Source organism: Sorex fumeus, unplaced genomic scaffold (genome assembly GCF_029834395.1).
Source record: "Sorex fumeus unplaced genomic scaffold, SorFum_2.1 ptg000033l, whole genome shotgun sequence".
NCBI lineage: Eukaryota > Metazoa > Chordata > Mammalia > Eulipotyphla > Soricidae > Sorex > Sorex fumeus.
The window spans coordinates 27,953,130-27,977,224 of NW_026606090.1; the positions used below are offsets into that span (position 1 = coordinate 27,953,130).

The 24,095-nt window shown below is 39.0% G+C and overlaps 1 protein-coding gene across 3 annotated transcripts in view; it reads right to left on the minus strand.

The window, feature by feature from the left end:
* The window catches only part of NRG1 (neuregulin 1), a 123,018-nt gene extending 99,772 nt beyond the window's left edge, over positions 1 to 23,246 (minus strand). For all 3 annotated transcript variants that reach the window (XM_056116634.1, XM_056116633.1, XM_056116635.1), the window contains exon 1: positions 22,266 to 23,246. In XM_056116634.1, the coding sequence (XP_055972609.1) occupies positions 22,266 to 22,932 (667 nt within the window). In that variant the 5' untranslated portion in view covers positions 22,933 to 23,246. The remainder of the gene's footprint in view (positions 1 to 22,265) is intronic.
* Between the last annotated feature and the right edge of the window lie 849 nt (positions 23,247 to 24,095).

The window sequence follows — 24,095 nt, forward strand, 5'->3', positions numbered from 1 at the left end:
CACTAAGGCTACTTATATACGGAAAAAGTTGTTTCCATTCAAACCTACAAAGAGGGGAAGAGTTGGGCATCAGAGGGACTCAACCACACTAGGTTCTATGTGCTAAATGCCTCATAACATACAAGAACTATAATCGTAGTAATAATAATTAATATTACTGTTACTTTTTTAATGAGGATAGAATAAAGAAGTCAGTACTGCAAGATGCGCCTTGATCTTAAGATGAAAAAAGACAATGCAAGGAAAAGAAACATCTCTTAAACTAAAATTATAATCCCTCAAATACTCATATTAATTTTTGACTACATGACTATTCAAAATGTAATATTCCATAAATTACTTAATCAATAAATGGTGGCAGGGATTTAGGTGGTGCTGATTTTACAAACCACAGTGTATATGCTAATTCATTTACATTTGGGGGTTTTGGGGTTTTCAATATCTTTCTAAGGGATATTCTCACACTATAGGAATACTGAAAGAGGAGCAGAGTGAAGAATATTAGGCAAAAGATGTTTATAGTAGTGAGTAAAAAAAATGTTTGGTAATAAAAATAAAGTAGGAGATGAAAATCGTATGTTGGAACAGAGGTTATAAAAGACATGGTTCTAATTTCTTTGTCTGTGTGTGTGTGTGTGTGTGTGTGTGTGTGCGTGTGTGTGTTTTGGGTCACACCCAGCGATGCACATGGGTTACTCCTAGCTCTGCACTCAGGAATTACTCCTGGTGGTGCTGGGGGACTATATGGGATGCTGGGAGTCGAATCCGCGTTGGCTGCCTGCAAACCAAAGGCTTTCTTTCTTTCTTTTTATTTTTTTAAATTTTACTGAATTACTGTGAGATAGTTACAAGCTTTCATGTTTGGGTTACAATCCCACAATGATCAAACACCCATCCCTCCACCATTGCACATTCCCCTACCACCAATATCCCTGGTATATCCCCCCTTTCCCACCCTCCCCCTGCCTCCATGGCAGACATGATTCCCCATAATCTCTCTCTACTTTTGGGCATTATGGTTTGCAATACAGACCCTGAGAGGTTATCTCTTTCACTGTTGGTGGGAATGCCCACTAGTTCAGCCTTTCTGAATAACAATATGGACAGTCCTTCAAAAACTAGAAACTGAGCTTCCATATGACCCCGCAATCCCACTTCTGGGAACATATCCCGAGGATGCCAAAAAGCACAGTAGAAATGACTGTGTCCACTGTCCTCCCGATGTTCATCGATTTGCTTGAGTGAGCCCAGTAACATCTCCATTGTTACAGACTTGCTGTTACTGTTGTTTGGCATATCAAATACGTCATGGGTAGCTTGCCAGGCTTTGCCGTGTGGGTGAGATACTCTCAGTAGCTTGCCAGGCTCTCGAAGAGGGGCGGAGGGATTGAACCTGGGTCAGTAGGGTTGGCTGCGTGCAAGGCAAACGCCCTACACCACTGTGCTGTCGTTCATTGCAGCACTGTTCACAATAGCCAAAATCTGGAAACAACCCAAGTGCCCTAGAACAGATGACTGGTTAAGGAAACTTTGGTACATCTACACAAAGGCAAAGGCTTTCATCGTGCTATCAATCCAGCCCCCACGGTTCTAATTTCAAGACAAGCAAAGGTGATGATGCAGAAAGAAAAGGAAAGTCAAAGATACTGCTACCAAGTGTAATTTGACACCAAGAGGAAGTCTGAAAAACATAACATTGAAAGTTAAATCTTTATTTTCACTTCAAGTGTATGTAATAATTTTTCTAATTACATTTTCATGTCACATTAGTTTTTAAATTAAATTATTAAACCAATATCTTACTGAATAAAAACACCTATATTTACTGAAAAGTTCCAGAAGTCCCATTTAAACCACCCATTCTTAGCAATCCATGAAATGTTGATACTATCAGTTGCCACTTTCAGATTTTTTTTTACATTTACTCAAAGCAAGAAAAGAGAAAAAAAAGGGGCATCCATATGTGGGATCAGGGGTTCCATCTTACGGGGCTACTCTTGGCTGTGTTTAGGGAACCATATGGTGCTAGAAATTGCACTTAGGGCTCTTGCATGCGAAGCACGCTGTCTAGCCCTTTGCATAGCCCTCCCAGTCCACCTGATGAATAGTTTTAAACATTTTATGATAAAAATCATTTTGAAACTGCTATAGTCCATAAGGTTAATTTGAGTATGAACTAATAAAGACAAAGTTTTCCTTTACCTGTGAACTAAAATTATCCTAGAATACTCCTAATCCAGCCCTCTCACTCTTGCAAAGGCTCTCTGATCAAAACAAGATACCTGTAGAAAGAAGCCCCTAATCAAATCAGAGCCTTTGTATTTCTGGACAAGGCCTCCCATCTTAATCCTGCTAAAAACAGAAGGAATCCTGAAACAATTCGTTGAAGTAATACGAGGATGAACAAAGGAAGAGTTAAGAAAAAGAAAATAGCAGCTGGCTTTTGTCACCATGCTTCCTTCCAACATCCACTCGTCAAAAGACTTAAAACTTGATCCAATCAAGATGATGTTCCCTTGTAAATTTATTTATGAGTAAAGCAATATACAGATAAACCCATGAATAGTACTCATGAAAGAAGGAGAGATAATCAAAGTTTCTAAGACTCCCATGATACTCTTCGATCTTTGCTCTAATACGAATTTGGACTTGACTGCCCTCCTTCAGCCCCCAGCCTCTAAGGCATACAAGTTTCTTGGAGTCCCTTAGGTGATCCATGGTTAACACATGTCCAAGCACTTCCATATTTTTAAGATGTCACCTGAACACTTTTAACTTACTAAAAACCATTGCTCCTTCACTTTCTCCAAGCAGAACATTGACAAATTTTTGTTGCTGGTTTTGTTGGTGTGGGGGCTATACGTAACAATGCTCAGGGGTTACTCTTGGCTCTGCACTCAGAAATCATTCTTGGCAGAGCTGGAGTCTAATATGGTACGCTGGGGACTGAACCTTGGTCAACCATGTGTAGGGCCAGCATCTTACTGCTAGGCATCTTTCGGGCCCCAGAACATTTACAACTTTTAAGCCTTAGTTATGTTTTTCTGTTTTTAGAGAAGCTAAAATTTGGTGGGTATGAAAAGTTGGAGTTTGGATTCCTAGTGGAAAGGAATGAAATTATTTAAAAAAAAAACACTAGCAATGTTTACCATCATTCTCTTTGGAGCATATAGAGGGGAGGGCAGATCTGAGAAGTTGGATGAAGATAAGAAAGGGAGTTGGGGAGAAAGAATTAAAACAAAAGGATTGTTTCAACTGCCATTGCATTAGATCAAATTATGAACAGCTTTGTAATGGGCTATCTCACAATGATTCAATAAAAATTTTTTTTAAAATGAATGGATTTTCTCCTAGACCCTCTTGAAATGAAGTGCAATCTCACTGGTATGCAATTCAACCTCAAAATCTCATCTAAATATAACTGCACTTGATTTTCTGGTCAAAGTAGTTCAAGTTTATTCTGGAGTCCTGTGTCATGATTAGTATACCAAGTCAGAAAATAAGAGACTTCAAAAATATTTTAATTAAAAAAGATGCATCAAAATAAACAAAAATACTTGGTCCATAATAACAAATAAAACATAAATTTGATTATATAAATAGCTCATAATGAACTATTAAATTTCAAAAAGCAAAGCAAATATATGAAATTAAAATATGGCTAAATATAATATTGGTAAATACCTGTGTATAACTCTAGAATATGATGAAAAACACTGTGTGTGTGTGGTGTGTGTGTGTGTTTGGACCATACCTGGCACTGTTCAGGGCTTACTCCTGATTCTGTGTTCAGGGGTCATTCCTGGTGGGGCTCAGGGCACTATATGCAGTGCCAGGGATTGAATCTGGGTCAGATGTCTATAAGGCAAGTGCCCTACCCAATGTATTACTGCTCCATCCCTAGATGAGGAAGACTGAAATATATTACATATCATTTTCTCTCTCAATTTTCATTTTCCTAACCCTTCCTAGATCATACAAGAGTAACAGAAAGTGACTGTTGGAAAGGGGACCCTTGACTTTTAGAGCTCAGGTCATAAGTCAAAACTATGGATTTGAAAACTCAAACACTAAGATCAACTTCAATGATCTTTCCAAAGTATGTAATGAAATGCTTTTTAACCAAATGCCAGGTGAACTGGAATATCCCAGAGAAACCCATTAGAAGCCACTCTGTGAACTGAAATGTCAGTCCACAGCAGAGGAAAGCCGCTTAACTCCAAATGCCAGGCTCCAATCTGACCTTCCTCATCGCATCTACTTTCTTCTGGACAGAGTGGCTAAGTTGTAAGCATCCTAGACAATTTAAAATACATGTAGCTTTCAGCACTCTCGGCCATTTTCTTTTTAGTGAATCAGCAGGAAAACTTTTTATATTCCCAGAAAGTAAGATTTCCTAAACTACAGAACTCTTGTCAGTTTCTTCTGGGAAAGGGTCAAGATAAGGATGTTCTGAATTGTATCTTCACAAGAAGGAACCATTAAAAGGTGACAAAGCCTCAATGAATTTGATACATTATGAATGAGTCCAAATAAATTGGCAAAAAAGATCATGAGGTCTATACCTATTCTTCAATCATTCGTGTCTTTTTACCTGTAAGTTTAACATTGGCTTTTTATCACTCCCATTCCCATTGAAAATAAGAAATGGACAGACAACAAATGTCTAGAAAATGTAAAATAAACAGCATGATAGCATGGAGATTTGAGACTTAAGGTAATTCCCCCAAAAATCCGGTGCCAAAGTCTCACGTGTATTTCTGTATATCTCAGGAAGACACTCTGCCTTGTAATCTCTGGGCACTTTCCTTGTATTAAAGAGAAGATTCGTTTTTGGGGAGAGTGAGGTGGGGGGTTCTTTTTATTTGCATTTGAAAGGATATATTCTTTTCCAAAGAATATCAAGGAAAGAATTCTATATAACAGAAAGGGAACTATTAAGTGAAAGGAAAACAAGAGAACATTATTATTCCAGCAGATATTATAACTATACTATTTGTAATCATGACTATCAAGTCTCCTCCTTATTCCATCTTAAAACAAAAGTCTTAAATCTATGGAGTCAGTGATGCTATGTAGAAAAAAAAGAAGACAACTTCTATTTCTTTCAGATAAAAAGAGTTTCATGGCACAGAAATTAAACAGAAAACTAATGCTTTTCTCTGGAAATCAGGAAATAAAAAAACAATGTGAGAATATGTTTGGTAAAATCAATTATGCCCAAGGCAGAATTGGAATTTTTATCTGCCTCCACTGTATGTTGAAGCTTTCTTTTCACCATCATCACCGTCTATGAAAAGATGTGGTAAGGCCCTTTTATGGAAAACTTGGAAGGATCTGCATCAAGAACTGATCATCTATTTGTAATCATCTGGGGCATCAGCCACCATCAAAGTTGTCTGTTTGAATGATTCCGGATCACATGATGTCATAAATAATCAAACGAGATAAGGAGCAAAGAAACAAGAGAATTCTCTGTCCTTGCTCCACTTAAAAGCATCTTCCTAGCAACTTTTGCATCTTACCAAACCCACTGGATCAGAGACAGGAACAGTTTTAATGTATATGGAAATTATGTTTACATAAACTTTTTTTTGGAAAATCTATATTTCACACATTTATTGGAATAAATGATACAGCTGTTTCAAAAAACAAAATTGACAGAAATAACCACCTAGAACTTTGGGGTGTTTCCAAGTGCTTCTCGGACATTACGACATTTCAAGGAGGAATCTGATTTTAGAGGGGTAGGAAAGCACACTCTTTTTCCCTTAAAAATATGAAAATGCTGTTTCTACTTGCAAGCTTGAGGTCAATGGATCTTAAAGGAATCCCTGCTTGTAGTGTTCCTAGAGATGGTTTCCACTTAGCTACCGCTATTTCCATTTCTTCTTCTGGAAGCAGGTCACAAGAGGGTAGACAGGAAGTGCCACACCAACCAACAGTCCGTCTGTCTGACCTCCACCCCATGTTCCTCTGACCTTGTGACTGTGAAGTCTCTCTCCACATGACTTTACACATATTTCATAAGCATAAAAGGGGTGGGGGGAATCCCCAGGCACTTCCTAATTTCTCAACCAAAATAGGGAAATTCAGCTTTCTTCTTAAATGTCTGCAAGTAAAAGTACAGTTCACAAGTTCCCCTTCCAAGAAACACAAAATCAGGCAATATGCAAGAAGGAATAGAAAAAGGAATCTTTGCATCAAGTTAATTTTCAGTTCAAAGAAAATGCCTCTTTGAAAAGAACACAGTCTACATTGTAATCACATAAAAATAGTGTATTCAATGTCTTTTTTACCATATTTTCTTTTTTGAATATTGCTTTAATTGCTATGAGTGTTTTCCTTTTACTTTAAAAACTGATTATGAAAATGATAGTCTGCTTAATATTTTAACAAGCAACAGTGCTGTACCAACTAATTAAGGATGCGTTGCTAAAATTGACTAATTACATCTACAGTCACTCTGTGATACACCTCCAGTATCAATAGCCTGTTTTTGAACAATGTCAAGCAGATACTATATTGCCTCTTTCCATTCACCTGCTTCTGCAAAACTGATAAATGAATAAGCAATTGATTTCCCCTTTAATCTTGAAATATTCCTTACCCTGCAACATTATACATATATCACAAAAATTACAAGGATGAAAGAGTCACAAATTGAGACTGCTGTTATTAATAGACTGCCAAAATCTTATACTGAGGTTTGAATTTATATTTTTAACAAATTGAATGAACTAATTTGCAAGATTTAATTATTATATGGTTTCATTTGACAATCTTATAGAAAAATTAAAAACTAGCAATATTTTATAGCACTGCACTGTCCTCCCATTGTTCATCGATTTGCTCAAGCAGGCCCAGTAATGTCTTCATTGTAAGACTTGTTGTTACTTTGTTTGGTATATCAAATATGTCACGAGTAGCTTGCCAGGCTTTGCTGTGCGGACAAGATACGCTCAGTAGCTTGCCGGGCTCTTTGAGAGAGGGGTGGAGGAATTGAACCAGGCTCGGCCAGGCCGGCCGTGAGCAAGGAAAAAGCCCTACCCTCTGTGCTATTGCTCCTATTTTCTTTTTTTCTTTTTTTTTTCTTTTTATTTTTTTTTCTTTATTTTGGAAAATCTGCCTTTTTTTTTTTCTTTTTTTATTAGTGAAACACCATGAGGTACAGTTATAGGCTTACAAATTTTGTGCTTGGGTTTCAGTTATACAATGATCAAATGCCCATCCCTCCACCAGTGCCCGTCATCCATCACCACGGGTCCCAGCATCCCCCCCACCCCCCATCCCCCCCATCCCATCCTGCCTCTGTGGCAGGGTATTCCCCCTTGTTCTCTCTCTCTTCTTTTGGGTACTGTGTTTTGCAAGAGAGGCTTTGAGTGGCAATCATGTTTGGTCTATAGACTACTTTTAGCATGCTTCTCCCACCCTGGGAGGGTCCTCACAACACCCTTCATTTGGTGCTCTCTTCTCTATCTGAACTTCTTTCCACCTAGAACGTGTGGCTGGCCTTCCATTCATGGAGCAAAATTCCTGGTACTAATCTCAGCCATTCCTGGGTGTTAATCTCACTTTTTGTTGCTTTATGTTCCCCAGATGAATGCAATCTTTCTGTGTCTCTCCCGCTCTTTCTGACTCATTTCGCTTAACATGATACTTTCCATGTAGTACCACTTGTATGTAAATTTCATAACTTCATCTTTTCTAACAGCTACATAGTGCCCCATTGTGTAAATGTACCAAAGTTTCTTTAACCAGTCATCTGTTCTTGGGCACTATTTTCTTTTTTTAGCAATAATTGCACAATTACAAACTGTACACATAGAATCACTAACATGAAAGAATTTATCATGTGCAGTAACAGACTATAGACACATTATGCAAAAAGTATGAGCTAATTGCAAATTCAGTATGTAATTTTTATATGAAAATAAATCACAGTATATAATTACCGGCAACTATTTTTAAAAAGCACACATACTAAGTGATTTTGACCTATTTGCAATAGTGAATAAAATCAAGAACAGAATAAAATGCCTTTAAGTTCTATATTTTATCAATTTTAATTTTTGTTAGTGGTCTCATCAGGAAGGCGTGAATGTTTTCTGGAAATCAGGGCGCAAGTTACTTCCTATCATACACATACTGAGTTGGTACATTAATAGAGAGTTGGTAGAAATAAATGCATGCTAAAAAATGCATAAAGTTATCATTCAGAGATTTACTCATTTAAAGCCACCAAATCATAATGTGTGCAGAATCCTTTCCTTCCTTCTTTGCATTCAATTAGTCCTATGGAAATCTTTCTACATATTCTCTCCATACCTATGTTTTTGTTCCTCTGTTCTCCTGCGCCACTTAGATTATCAATCATTACCATGCTTATTATTTTAATGTCTAGAGCATGATTGTTTTCTGCACCACCAGTTTCTACTAAAAGACAGTAATAGCTCACCGTTTTTATGTAAAGACTGGATGTAAATCAGAAAGCACACAACGCCTGCTTAATATACTTGAGCTATTAACAAATTCCTTCATACCAATCAAACTAGTTTTCTAATTTTGTGCTTAAAATGCCTCATTCTTCCAGCCATGCTTGAAAAATCTTCTGCTTGATCTCTATCATTAACCTTCTCCATAATCTATTCTCCCCAGAGCCATCAGTGATTCCTTTAAAACCAGGGCCTACTGAGTCACATCACTTCCAAAATGTCCATGGTGACTCCCTACCCACCTTGGTGTGAGAATCAGAGTCAGAGCGTCACCATTCTTACAGGTCTTACCTGCAAGCCAGGTATTACCTAGTCAGGCCCCCAGCCCTCTTCTGAGGTCATCTCTTAACCATCTTCTCCTCAGACACTGTACCGAAGCCACATCTGGTCTGTGGTTCTTCTTCCTGCCCCAGCCCATTTCATAGGCCTGGATGATTTTCCCTCCCCATTTCCACATGATGAACTCTCTAATTTCTTTCAGTTTTTGCATAACTACTTGTTACCCTCTCCACGTGCTCGTCATTCTAAAAAAACTGTCTTGCTTCTCACTCATGACTCCGACAACCTCACAGAGACTATTTTTTCCATACAATTCACCAGGGTCCTAAACAAGAAAATATTCGCCTATTGATTCCTTTGAAATATGGAAGTATGGAAGAAAATAAACTTCTCCAGATCTTTAAAAACAATCTAATCTAAGAAAAGTAGCATGAAGCATGAGAGCCAGAGCAGTAATCCAGTGGCAGGGAGCTTTCCTGGTATGTTGTTGACTCAGGTTTGATCCCTGGCACCACGTATGGTTCCCTGAAACCAGCAATGTTATCCTGGAGTTCAGAGTCAGGAATAAGTCCTGAGCATCACTGGGTGTGACTGGCAAAAGGAAGTAGCATGAGACGTTGAAAAGAAGCACAGTGAGGCAGCACCCCCATTTTAGAGCAGCCTCTCTCACTTATTAACTATGAAAATATAAAATATTTCACACAGATTTATATATTGTATCCTTGGAAGTGGAGTTAAATATTTGTACCTGAACTCTTACATATATAAAATGTCAATGATTCTGTTATGAGCCTGTTAATAAAGTTCAGATACAATCCCATCACGGGCAACAACAATGATCACATTATGTTAGTGATTGCGATGGATAACGAGGAGATTTCTGCTAAAATGAAAGCACGTGTGAGTCTGTGATTGTGCTTCAACATTACCTGAAGTTCTTTATCTTTGTGGACTCGCATAAAAAAAAAAACAGATTATATATCAGTCAATAAACTTGACGGTGCACACATATGATTGCACACAGCAGGGTCAAGAAATAAAATTTTGTGATTGAAGCTGGTGTTCTCTCTTTAAACGAGGTAGTTCCATTTCTTGGCTGACAGGGAGACTTATGATTTCACTTCCAAGTTCTCCTAATGCTTGAGAACAATGGGGATATGACAGTGACATAGGTAATTATGGAGGAAAAGTTACGTGAATAAATCAAACCAAAATAGCATATATATCAATATGATCCTTGGCATTCTGGTCATAGCTATGGCAAGAGCAAATAACAAATCTGGAGTTTAAGGAATCATGATTCAGTTTTCAAATGTGTAGTAATGGTAGTGCCTACTTACATAGTGTGAATGTGTTAGGGACTAGCCCAAATGTGTTAATTCATTCGATCCTCTTAACAACCCCATGAGAATAGTACGATCATTGTTATCACTTGACAGCCAAACAAATAATAGCACCAATATTTTATATCACTAGTAATGTCACTTAGATAGACAGAGCTTAGATACGAACCTGCCCAATCTGGTCCCAAAATCTGTGGTATTAAGCATTACATTATCATTAAATAAAATTCCTTAATGTAAAGTCTCCTACTTCACAACGCGAATTTTGTAGAACACAATATATACAGTCTTTGCAAATCATTAAAAAGCCTAGAATCAAGTCCCAATAAAAGCTGTAATGACAAAATTCTATATTAAATTCCAAATTAAATTTTAGAAATCTAAGATATGGTTTCAGATCAATTTCTTCCTTCCAAAGTTACTCTAAATATATTAATCCCGTGTCCCTGAAACTTTACTCAAAAAAATTTACACATTGGATACTGATTTTGTATTTTGCTAGACACTGTACTTGGCACAAAAAAGAAATGAGCTGTAACTCTAACTCACAAACTTTTCACTAATTACAAGTAATATAGCAAGTGCCACAGAATCTGAGGAGAATAAATAAGAATTTCTCAGCACAAATGTGTAGCAAGGTAGAGACACTATGAAGAAAACATTTATGGTAATAGTAAAAGAATAGCAAAAGAATGGAGAGGGGTAAAAGTAATATTTTTGGAAGAACTGCACTGATTAGAACATAGTCCAGGCAGTGGAAGTTAGTCTAGGCAGAACGTTGGGTTGGTGCTATCCAGTGATGTGAAGATCGAAAACACTCATTTGTTATGTGTCAGCTATGGTGAACTTAAGAAATAAAATTAATGTCTGTTGCATGAATCAAAGATTACTCAAAATAATTTTGTAAGAGATGAAGGGCACTGCTAATTTTTAGAGTTGGTATGTTCTAAAAAATAAATTTCTTTTCTGTACTATTATCAGCCTCTAGGTATTTATTATCCCCATTCTACATATTATGAAAGAATGACCAGGTAAGCAGATGAGACATCTAGGACCTGGGTGGAGTAATGACACAGTGGGTAGGTCGCTTGTGTTGCACAGAACCTTTCCAGGTTTGATTCCTGACACTCCATATAGTCCCCCCAAAACCTCTGCCAGTAAATTTCTAAGTGCTAAGCCAGTAATTACCCGTGAGCATCACCAGGTGTGGCCCCCAAAACCAAAGTAAACCAAAAATATTAACTATGAACTAAGTCCAGTTATTTTAAATCTAAGCAACAGGACTTAAGAAGCATATCTTCTTCACCAGACACCTCCGACACTCAGATCACAGTTTTGGATCATCAAAACTTATGAATTTTCTCAAGAGAAAATTGAGAGAATTTTGCCTTTTATTTAAATGCTTGTTTAACCTGTATAAAACTTGATTTGCAAATCCCATTAAGAGAACAAAACTATAAAAGAAGTTTTTAAAATTATCGACATAAACTGACTGTAAAGTGACTTGGTAGATAAAAGCATAAACTGTGCTTTAAAATCTCTGCATTTTCTCGTTTTCCGGCAAGGACTTCAACATTTTTGAGCCTGGTGGGCTTTGTTTTTTGGCATTAAAAGAAAATATTTGCTTAAATTGTCTCCCTAATGTCCTGAAGCTCTGAAATTCTAATTTTGGTTATACAATAATTCAACTACTATTTATGTATCAGCCTGAGATTATAATTCCTATTATAGTTCACTATGTCCTAATAAGATCACAATATTTAAGACAATGAGCCCACTGTGTCCTCAAGAAATTTCAGTAATCGACCTTATAAAGATCCCATACTCAATAAATTCCATTTATCAGGTATTATAGATTATTAAACTTTTTCTACTTCCAAAAGATATAATCACAGTTTTAATCTGACAGATCAATATCTAAAAAATTCAACAATTTAGAACTAATCCCTCTATGAAATTTTAAAAGTTAAAGACTGCCCTACATATAATTTTTTTCATTTCATTTTTTTCATTTCATCATCCTGTTATTCGTCGATTGCCTCGAGCAGGCCCCAGTAACGTCTCTTTCATCCTAGCCCTGAGATTATATTCAAGGCTATTTAGGAGAATGAGACCCATCATTGTTACTGGTAAAAGTAAAAGGCCCCTCCCGTTGATCGTCGATTTGCTCAAGCGGGCCCAGTAACGTCTCCATTGGAGACTTTGTTGTTACTGTGTCTGGCATATCGAATACTCTCGGTAGCTTGCCGGGCTCTCCGAGAGGGGCGGAGGAATCGAACTCGGGTCGGCCATGTTGGCCGCTTGTAAGGTGAACGCCCTACCCGCTGTGCGATTGTTACTGGTATTTGGCATATTTGGTACGCCACGGGGAGTTTGCCAGACTCTGCCCTGTAGGCAGGCTACATTCGATAGCCTGCAAGTTTATCCAAAGTAGGAATGAGACAATAAGATGTCATAAAAAAAAAGTTCTGATAAAAGTTCTTATCAGAACATATAATATACACATTAATATATACATACTTGTATATATAGTATATATGTGTATCATATATATGCATATAATATAAATATACATAATATGTGTAGAACATATCCATTATATACATATATTATATATGTAATAGCACTGCCCTGCACTGTCTTCCCATTGTTCATCGATTTGCTCGAGAGGGCACCAGTCACGTCTCCATTGTGAGACCTGTTGTTACTGTTTTTGGCATATAGCTACGCCACAGGGAGTTTGCCAGGCTTTGCTGTGTGGGCGGGATACTCTCAGTAGCTTGCCGGGCTCTCCGAGAGGGGCTGTGGAATCGAACCCGGGTCAGCCATGTGCAAAGCAAATGCCCTACCCACTGTGCTATTGCTACAGCACATTATATATGTAACAATAGCTAAATATTAACAGTTGAATATATGAATATACATTTATATAATCTGTTCTCATGTCTTACTCCTAACACTGTGCTCAGGGAGCACCATGACAGTGCTCAGGAGCCACATGCAGTGAGAGGCTAGAACTGGGGTTGGCACATGTAGGGCAAGCACCTTACCTGCTGTACCCTCTCTCAAGCCTCACTCCTAATTCTTTAATGCATAGTATACTTAATAAATAGCAGACACACAGGACAATAATCCTGTAAATTCCAGGTTCCCAAATGCAGTTCAATTAAAATGATAGGAACACAGGTTATATGAAACTGACCTTCCTGAGCAAGAGTTAATTTCTAGAGATTTCCCTGTTATCATTGAACTGACAAGATCAAAAGACGAAAGAAATTATTTTAGCTACTGTTTTTGTTTTCTACATAAACAGAAGACCTCACAAGATCTCATAACATCGTTTTTGCTCTTTTCTGAAAAAATCTTAAGAGCTGTTTGATGGAGAAAGTCAAAGCCCCGTTACTTTAAGGATGATGGTGACGAGAGATCCCAGTGGTAATGGCGAAGGCTGCTGCTAATCATTCTCCAGATTTGCTGTGTAGGCAATATTTAGCATCATGTAACAATCAATGGTTACTGATTCCTTTTGCTCCCAGAAGAGCAAGCAATTATGACCCAGGAAGTTCCACCAAGGGATTACAAACAAATGCTAACAAGAGTTCAATTCTACTGTCCTTAGAACATTCCATTTATTTATGGAGCTTTTATTACTGTGACACCAACATATTTCATAAAACAAATACTTCCTGTTACTTAGCAAAGGAAGAGGCAACGTTGAAAGTCATCAGGCTAATAGTATTCACGTCTGTGGTTAAGGTCTCGCTCACACTCTCCCCCAACCCATCTAGGAAGAAACCACACGGCTGAACCATCTGCTCCCTAATCTCTGATGCACTGGCTTTACAGCAGCGTGGCAGAACTGAAAAGACACACACAAGTGAGATCACTGCAAACATGGTGGACCATGAGACAGAGAAAAGAAACTGGGTTAGCAAATCAGAAGGAAACAAAGGAAAGGAGAAGGGCGAATATCTAGAGAAATAAAGCCACATCGTTATTTGACACCAGTACGGGTGCCAAGACTTGAGTTCTAGGGTAATTTGCCTATTTACCCTTATTTTTGATGACAACTGTCATGACCTAGTATTACTGTCTCAGTATTGCTTTTGTCATATTTTAAGAGGTATGTAAATACATATATTTGTTCAATTTTAAATTATGAGCTTTTAAGATAAAATAAATATTATAAAATATTTTATTAGAGTATGAGATGAGTATTAAATTCTAGACTAATTTATGATTAAGGTAGAATTTGCCAATTTTCCTTTCATCTGCGATAACAGTAGCTCAAAAATCACTGAAATTATTGTAAACCAAGTCTTAAATTACACTATAGTTTTGGCAAGTAACAAAAAGTATTTAAGGTAGGAAAGTTTTTCATTAGTCTACCAAACTTTATTAGTACAGAAAGTCTCTCAGCTTTTTCCTATTGTAGAGTCGGAAATCCCTTTACACACACAAAATTTGTCTTAGATTGTTATTAAATATTTTCCCATAAAGAGGGCTGCCTCATTGTCTAAATATTGATTTGATTCCAATTTCTGCAGTAAATGTCTGTGCTTGAATTAGTAAAAATCAAGAAAACCAAAGCATAAAAGTTTTCACATATTTCTAGTGATTGCATTTCTGTAAATGACAAACTACATCTGTATGCAAGAAAAGCCACTAGGTTATATGTGCATATAATCATTTAAGTGCACATGTCCTGAATGGCACAAAACTTTTGTAGGTTTATAAATAATAATATAATTATAAGACTTACATTTTGAATTTAACAGAATTCTCTATGATCATCAAATTATTTCCCCTTTATTTATGATATCATGAGTATGATATATATCAGCATAAAAGAACTATGATTGGTTAGTGCAAAATTAAGTGCAGAGTTATCCATACTATTATTTCTTTAAATTTATATAGCTCTACAAAAAGTTTTTGAAAAACTCTTCATTAATCTATCACTGATTTACGTGTTTGTGGAGTTTTAGGAGATTTGCATTATTCAGCTGTATACGAGTAGTTGTAACAACATTTACACATGCACAAAAAGAGATCTCTTCCATATGTGGAATAAAAAAGAAATATGGCAAGATAACAACAAAAAGTTCAAAGTCATTGGAACTGAAGATTTTGTCTACAGAACTAAGCTAACATGGGAGTGGGGGGTTGGGAACTGTCCTTGGGATGCTGATGGAAGGAAGCAGGCTCTCTATTGAGGGGTGCAGTACTGGAATGGTGTATGACAGAAAAGTGTAATTAGCAGTATTGTAAATCCCAGTATAGCTATAAAAATGGTTAAAAAATATTCTATATTATCTTTCATTTTCAAGGGTTTTGTGGAATGCTAAATCAATATAATCTATATCATCTGGGGTCTGGAAATACCATTTTGGAACAATGAAAATTTAGGGGAATATAATTTACATTCAGATGAAGAAGGATCCATGTCATCTCAGCCCAATTCTTCCCAACACTGCATCTAAGCTATATGGATTCCTTTCATTCCCCCTAACTTCTCAAAGAAGGCCCTTTCTTACCAAACATCGTTTAGTTACTATCTGTCTCTCACAAATAACTTCTTATCAGTCTGTTGATAGGAAAGTCCCTCACACAGAATTTTTTATACTAACTAGTGAATAATAATTTAAATATTCTAGCCAGTATTTACTGGGGAAATGTTTCATTAGTGACTCAGGGCTCAAATTATTAGAGTTCTATACCATTTTAAGTTCTATGCAAGTAAATAATCACAATTTATTCCTATACTCTTTGATATTTGTGAATTTGCGTGTGTTTGTATATATACATATATACATATATATATTTCCTAAGGGCCTGTCATACTTGCAGATAATTTTTTCATGCAGAGTAGCTAAGTACAATTTTATGAGTTTTAGGTATTAACAGGCATATATTCTTAGACATAAAAATTAGTATCTTTTGTTTTCTTTCCTTTTACTTATTTTTTGGTTATTGGGCCATACCTGTTGGTGCTCAGAGCTTATTCCTGGCTCTGAGCTCAGGGATCATTCCTAGCAGGGCTCAGGGGATTATGTGGGTGGCAAGGATTGTACCTGAGCTGACCACATGCAAAGAAGCATCTGACTCACTGTACTAACTCTCCAGCCCCTAATAACTAATTTTTAAAAAGTGAAGTAATTGGTTCAAGGTTACAGAAGTAAGCAGTATTGAAAAATAGTGATGTCAACTTTCAGTCAAATGCACACTTCACTATGATACCTCTTCAGCTCATATCATAAATTCTAAAACTCCCTCAATTCCCCAAGTTTGCTAGAAAACCACTCTAAAAGGATTAAAGGAGGACAAGAATAAAGTAAGGAAGGATGATCAAAGTAAAATGATGGAGAAAACGAATGCTGGTTTCATCCTTACTATATTGTAATCCGGGATTGGTGTTTTCTGGTATCTCATTTAAAAGCTCTAACAGATCCATGAGACACTGCATAAGTTTCTCTCAAAAGGCCCATTGCTTGAAAATATTTATAAAAAAAAGAAACAAAATCCTTTCCAAATGAATAGCACATTGCAGTTGATAGCACTTGATTGTTAAACTCTGCTAATGTTTATATACATGTGTGCGTGTGTGTGTGTGAATACATGTATACTATGCTTTTGGGAGGGGGCGTGTCCAACCCTGTGGAAAGCCAATCTCTATTACACAGCTCAAAATTACAGAGGAGATATTCTATCTTCTAAATATGGTATCTGTGACAGAGGAATAACATTTTTTACTAATTAAGGTTTAAATATTGAGCAGAATACAAAAGTAATTTAAATGGAAATAACATACACTATTTTCATATAAATGCTGAAACCCATTTGGAGAAGAAAATAAGGGTAGAAGAAAAGAAAAGAAAGTATCACTTCAGCTTTAGCTTCAGTGTGGCCATTAATTAGCGGCATTTGTCCTGGACAAGTCACTTTCCTCTTCAAAATCTGAAATTTCTCATGCTACAAGTCACTCAGATAATCTTGACAAATGTCCAATATATGAAGTTCTATAATTACAGATGATCAGTTACACATACACACACACATACACACACACAAACACATACACACACCAGACCTAATGCTTATCACACAGGACTATATTCACTGCAGTAAAGATTGCAATAAGCAATAACTGTTTCACATGACCCAGAACTATTACATACTTCCACAGTTTTCATGTGAATGACATGAATTCAACTGTTTATTCAACTTGAAAACTACACTGTAGCAGCAGATTATAACATTTCTGAGAGTAAAACAAAAAATCCTTGTGAATATGTATGTGCATATTATATGTACATACAATACACACAAACACAGAGAGACAGAGACAGAGAGAGACAGAGAGAGACAGAGAGACAGAGAGACAGAGAGAGTCACACCCAGTTGTGCTCATGAATTATTCCTGGCTCTGCCTTTAGGGATCACTTCTGATGCTTCTTGGGGACCATAGGCACTACTGGGTATCGAACTGGGGTCAGCTGCATGGAGGACAAATTCCTACCCCCTGGGAATATTTCTCCAGGCCCACGACAAGTTGTAATCTCTTTATGTGTCAGATTTTCAACCTACAAACGATCTCTTTCTTCATGGTTTAAAAAGATCCTCTCATGTATTACTAAAAAGTAAATGGGAAGGAAAAAAATTAAGACAGACACCCTGAAAGATACAATTTTTCCAGGAATGCAGAAATGCTAATTTTTACAAGCACATAAAAAGTGTCAACAGAGAAATTTACAAAAGGTATACAATGGGACAGGTGGGAGGGGGTGATAAAAATATGACAGAAGTTTGAAGTGAATCTGTCAGTAATAATTCAGTATATTGTCCACAGTCTAGATTTTTTTGAAGCTTTTGTAATACACATAAATGCTATTCAGTATTCAAATACAGTAAAATCTGTATTTGAAAGAAAGGATGAGGATACTTTAATTTCTTAGACTGCAATGAAATACTGACACATAAAGTAAAAAATGGAGGCATAATTAGAAAAGCAAGGAAGACTCAAGAACAATTTGAAGGATGGGAATTGGTGGAGGAAGGAAGAGAACTTGATCTGAGTATGTCATGAAGGAGTAAGAAGAAACAGTCCATGTATCACGTGCCTGAAAGAGGTGAGCCACGGAGCCATCTGCTACACGTTGGAAAAGAACTCACCCTGGAAAACACAAGCTGTTTCAAAAGCCAGATGAACACTGTCTAGAGGAAACAAGAAAGCAGGAGCAACGTTTACTCTTCCGAGTCTGCATGGTGCACACTTGACTGAGTTCCACTGAAAGTTCTTCCTTGTCAGTAATGTCACTTAAACCACCGGAAACAGTCTGTTCTGCATCTCTAAGGCAGAGAAAAGATGACAGCAGAGACTGCACTGCATGGACGGGTTAATTTTGGGAAATGGGACACTATTCTGTTTTCCACTCTTTGGGGTTTTTACCAAACCTTTCAGTATTTTGTAAATTTTAATTCAAGAATTTCATGAAGTCTTTCAGAGCTCACATTCCCCACCACAATGAGAATCTCTTCCTTGTAGCTTGAAATGTTGTAGGCAAAATGTCAAAAGGGTAACTGAAATCACCATTCTGTAATCACTCCAAGCAGAATCGTTAGCAACTAGAGGAACTTACTTGGTGTGCCATGACTGTGATTTTTAGACAGAAGGGAATACATACTGTGGTGCGTTTAATTGATCAGGTTGAGCTTTAGCAAATGGTCATGACTCACGTTGTCACTGTGGTAACAATGGTTTGCATTGCAGCCCACCCCAAACAAGGATCTAATACAAAGCAAAACAAATTTGGTCTATGATGAAAATACTAATACAGTTATGTTCCCACCCATATGTTGTCAAGCAGGCTCTCCCATTCAAAACTACACTGTCTTTCCAGAGAGCATGATGGTGACCTGGCTGCAGTTTAATTAATCAGTTCTTCTTTACAGCAATGTAAATTTGCAATCAACCTGAGTAAGTGCTTCCATATAAATAAAAGAAACGTTACCCAAAAAAGGCAAAGAAAGAACGGTTCAAAGAGTATGTTACCTGATGAAAATGGAAAAAAAAAAGCCATGCTTAACTATTGGGTCAAATAGTATGTGACTGACTTAATGAAAAATAAAAGCTTAACTATTCTGGGGACACGTGCAATTCAGTGATAGAGCACATTTCCCATATGCGAGGCCTGGGTTTGTTCTCTTCCCACAATAAAGAAAAGAAAAAGAAACCTCACAAAATAACTAAAAGACAATAATTATTATAGGAATATGATGACTGGTAACAGGAAACCACTGCTAACCACATACAGAAATCCACATAGCTATATGCATATGTATATTTAATTTAAATCTTGTATTAGATTTTTTATGATCTATATGCATGCCTAGATTGATAGAGTACACATAAAATCAATTATCTTATGAAATAAATACCCATTCTGGAAAATCTGACATAGTAAACTTTGCTGCAATTTAAAACATTACATTTGCCTCCTGTTCTAATAAAGACAAAGAATGATGTATAAAGAGTCAGCAAGGGAGTAATTCTAGTATTTACTGAATAAAAGCCTAATATTTAGTAAGCAGATGGGTTTGGGGAATCAACGCAGACACAGTGACTAGGACCATCTCTCTCCTGCTCTCTCCAGGCTCCAGAATAAAGAAGAATCAATTAGCCCTCCACAGACTCTGACCTTGAAGGGTCCAGCACTGTGCATAATGTGCTGAGTCTGCTGAGACAGACTGAAAAAGAGGATGGAGTCCCGCGACCACTGAAGAGTCTGCTTCAGATATGATAATGTCATTCTATAATGCAAGTCTTGACAGCCGACTTCATGTCCAAAACCAAAAATACACATAATGAAAGGAGCTCTGATTCTCTCTGATTAGTCAATACTTTGCTGGCTGAAGGGGGACGTATAAAGAAACTATGGAATTACAATCTACTTCGAGGTTTCACTTATTTCCTGCTTTCCTTTATTCAATGGTGACAAGCTTTTTTAAACAATCCAAACAGCCAATTATAAGTGTCTGAAAACAAGGCACATTGGACCAATTCATTTCCAAAATTAACAGTTTCCCACACAGAAAATACTATCAACTGCAAAGTGTTAACCAACTGTCTATCCCTAACTTTTCTGGGGAAAACTACTTCCCAGACTGCTTTTCCAGGCTTATCTCCAACGTACTTGAGAAGCTGCAGCTGTGTGTCTGGCCAGCACTGGCCACTAGTGATGCTTTTAGGCAGCAGTAAATCTTTTCCACTCAATGCAAATGCCACAAAAATCAATGCCTGGCTTGGTAAAAAAAGAATGGAGGAAAAAAAAAACTATATGGAATGTATAATCTATTAAAACACTTAGTAGAAATTTTTACTACCAAAATAAACTCTCAAAATGTCACAAGATACTTTCTGACGTGGTCCTAAGACACGAAAAGGTTTTCCTGTTTCTTTGTCTGTTTTTTTTTTTAGATGAAAATCTGAAAAATCTAATTGAAGAGTTTTGCAAAAGGTCCCCCTTTTGTTTCTGCACAATTAAACCTGCTTGGGCACATTTTTAAGTCAAGACAAATTTAAAGTGAGAAAGACCAATAAGTAACCTTGCCTTCCCGGTAAATTCTGCTTCTCTTTGCAGGATCCACACTTGCTTTTTATAGCCTGTCATTTCATCTGGGTATTATTTCCCGGTCACTTTGCCAGGTGGGAAGAGGCAGCAAATGCAGTGATGTCTGTCAGACCTTTAATGATGCTTCAGGGATTTAACAGAGCTACGAAGCAGTGTCTGCAGAAAGAAGGTTCTTCCTAATTACACCTGAAAAACAAGCCTCTTTAAAAAAAAATCTTTGCTGCTAAATCAGGGGTGTATAAAATAATCTCTAATCACAAGCACAAATCAAGTTTCTCTACAACACACAGCTTTATCTCATCCTGGCCATAATATCTGGAAAAGATCGTCTTTATTCTTCACTACCTAAAGGGAAAACTAGAAGGGGTATTTCATCACACAGAATTCTTAACCCCCAGATCTCCTTTAATAAATTTTACTCGTGTTATTGAAGACCAAAATCTTTTCGTTTTCCACTAATGCCATACTCATACCTGGTAAAAAGTGAGAGGAGAACAGATCTAAATAAGTAATATTTTCTTGAAGTTACAAAAATCTTTTGAGAGCAATCTGACCAGTCATGGTTTCATCCTTGTCCACTGTCTATTATGATGACCCAGGACACACAGTACCCTGCCAATCTGTCTTGTTTCAAGAGCACGAGCTCTCCTCACTCACACGTTATTCAACTCGGGTGCTCAGTGCTGCAGTCTGATGGGCAAAAATGACATGTGCCTGAAAAAACAATGTACCTTACTGCTGGACTTGTACTCTTTAATGAGTGCCCAAGAAGCTCTTGAAGCACTTGACTATAGCAGACAAGATTAAGCGGGAGAAATCCTTTCATGCAGAATTCCACTGTGTCCTGAGCAACATAAAAACTGTCCTTCCTAAATGCTCAGGACCCAGAAGCACAATTAGACAAGACGGCGAGAGTGTAGCACTGATGGAAAATGAGCACAGGTGATGTGCAAAGACTTGATGAAGATCAAAAGAACCAACGAAGTACAAATGTGGGGGGCATGAAGGGGGGGCTTGGGAATCTGGAAGAGATGGGACAAGACAACAAGGAGCCTAGGGCTGTAGAGAGGGAGAGGGTCAGAAGGGAAGTCAAGGAAACAAGAGACCATTTACAGGGGGGATGGGGGAGGGCGGGTAAAGAGAGGACACAAACCCTCCTTGCTCTAAGGAGGTCACATTGACACATAACGGGTTAATGTCTTACTTTTTTAAAGTGTCTGAAATAAGCTGAATTCACTTCGATTTCAGCAGGACTAGCAGAGGCTGACGTTTTGGGTATCCCCACTCAGGATTCACCAGCTGGAGGAAACTGCTGTTTTAGGGTACTGGTTTCTGCCAGAAGTTTGCAGGATCCTCCTATTCTCTGCCACCCTGAGCACCCCAGTCTCGCTGAAGGTGCTGACACAGACCCATGCACTGAAACTGCCAGCCGAGAGGGCGGCCGCTGCCTCGTCAGACCTGGAGCAACCCCCCACCCCTTCTTCTCCTCACTCAGCATCGGCTCACTCTCTACTTACAAAGTTTAGGAGCAGTTTGGAGATTGGTTTCTGTGGTGTGTGACTGAGTTGCTGACTTGGGTGTTTTCATCTCAGGGTTCCGTGTGGGTGAAAGGAAGGCTGGTGCAGTGGAAGGCAGGAAAGAAAACGCAAAAGCTCGATTCTTCAGGGTGGGCCCTGCGGGCGGCCCGGAGGCCACGACAGCATTGTCAACTTGCACTGTAACTTGAACCTCCGTTTCAGACTGCGCCCTAGAGACAGGTGAAGTGTGTGCCTCAGATGGTACCCACACAGCTGAGGCTGCCGTCGGGTCGGGCGGAATAATAGGGTCCTGGCCTAACCCCCCGGGGTCCAGGTGAGTTGGAGAGTCATATTCGAATATCTTGTCCACAAAGACCCACTTGAGGCCAGCAATGCAGAGGCAGAGGCTCACCAGGCAGGCCAGAATGGGGACAATGCAGATTTTCTCTGAGTTGAGGCAACCCCTCAGGCGCTCGGCTTCCAGGCACACACAGCAGGGAGCCGCCAGGCCCAGGAGCCCCGGGCTTCTCCCGTCGTCAGTCTGGGTCCCGGGCATGTCTTCTGCTGCCGGAAGCCCATCGAGAGATGGGTCTGTACTCAGCTGGGTGGAGGGGCTGGAGGACCTCTCGGCAGTGACCTCGGACATGTCTGGGGAATAAATCTCCATCGGCTCACCTCCAGAAGGCCTGGGCTCTCTCGCGGTCCATTACCATGCAAAGCCCCCCCCAAGCCAATGAGACAGCATCTTACAGGGGGAAATCGATAAGTCCTCCAAGTCCAAGGCCATTATCCAGAGCAAGAGGAGTTCGGGAGAAAAGGCCGTGGGTGGGGGTGGGTGGGAAAAGCTTCTAGCAACTAGCAAATCAAAGTCACCTGGTAATTCTTTTCCTGCTGCGCCTGGACCACTTTGGCAGTTCTTTTAAAGGCTTCTTCTCCAGACCATCCCGGAAGGTCCAGGGGATGGGTGGCCAAAAACCAAAACAAACAAACAAAAAAAAAAAAGAGACAGACAGAGAGAGAAAGAGACGAGACGAGACGGGAGCAGAGCGCAGAGGTGGATTAAGTAAACCAGTAGCCCAAACTGAAAGGCATGTTCCTCACCTCCAGCATCGGGAGCTGCTGTCGGCCCAGATGGAGGAAACAACTGTCATGCAGGAGAAGTAAAAGCAAGAACAGGAGCAGCGGCGGCGGCGGCGGCGGCAGCAGCGGCGGCGGCAGGAGAGGCAGCAGCGCCAGTAGCAACAGCATCCTGTGGTCGTGGCGCGGCGGCCGAAAGCTGAATCATGACAGAGCAGCAGGTGCCTGCCCGCCCAGCATCAGCATCAGCATCACCGCGCGCAGGACCCGCGCGGGAGGAGGGAGGCGCGCGGCCCCTCCCCGCCGCCGCCCCCACCCCAACCACTCCTCTTTGTCCTTCTGGGGCGCTCATTCACTTTCTCCCTCAGCGGCGCTGCTCCGCAGACTCTTTCTCTTTCTTGCCCCTCCAATCCCGAGACTCTTGCTCTCCTGCCTCCTTCTCCCACGCTCTCTTCTTCTGCTGCTGCTGCTGTTTCTTCTTCTTCTTCTTTTTCCTGCGCCCTCCTCTTCTCCCTTCCTTCTCGTTCTTTCTTTCTTTCTTTCTCTCTCTTGCTGCTCTCTTCCTCCCCTTTCCCCACCCTCTAGCCCCACTCTATAGCCGCTGCTGCTGCCGGTCTGGGGAAAATCAGCATCCCAGAAACCCAGGGCCGCCAGAGACTTCCTATGTGATCCAATTAGGAGGAATAAAGGCCATCAAATCAAAGGGAAGCAGGCAGCACCGCTTAAGCTTAGTCCTCTGGCCCCCACCCCCCT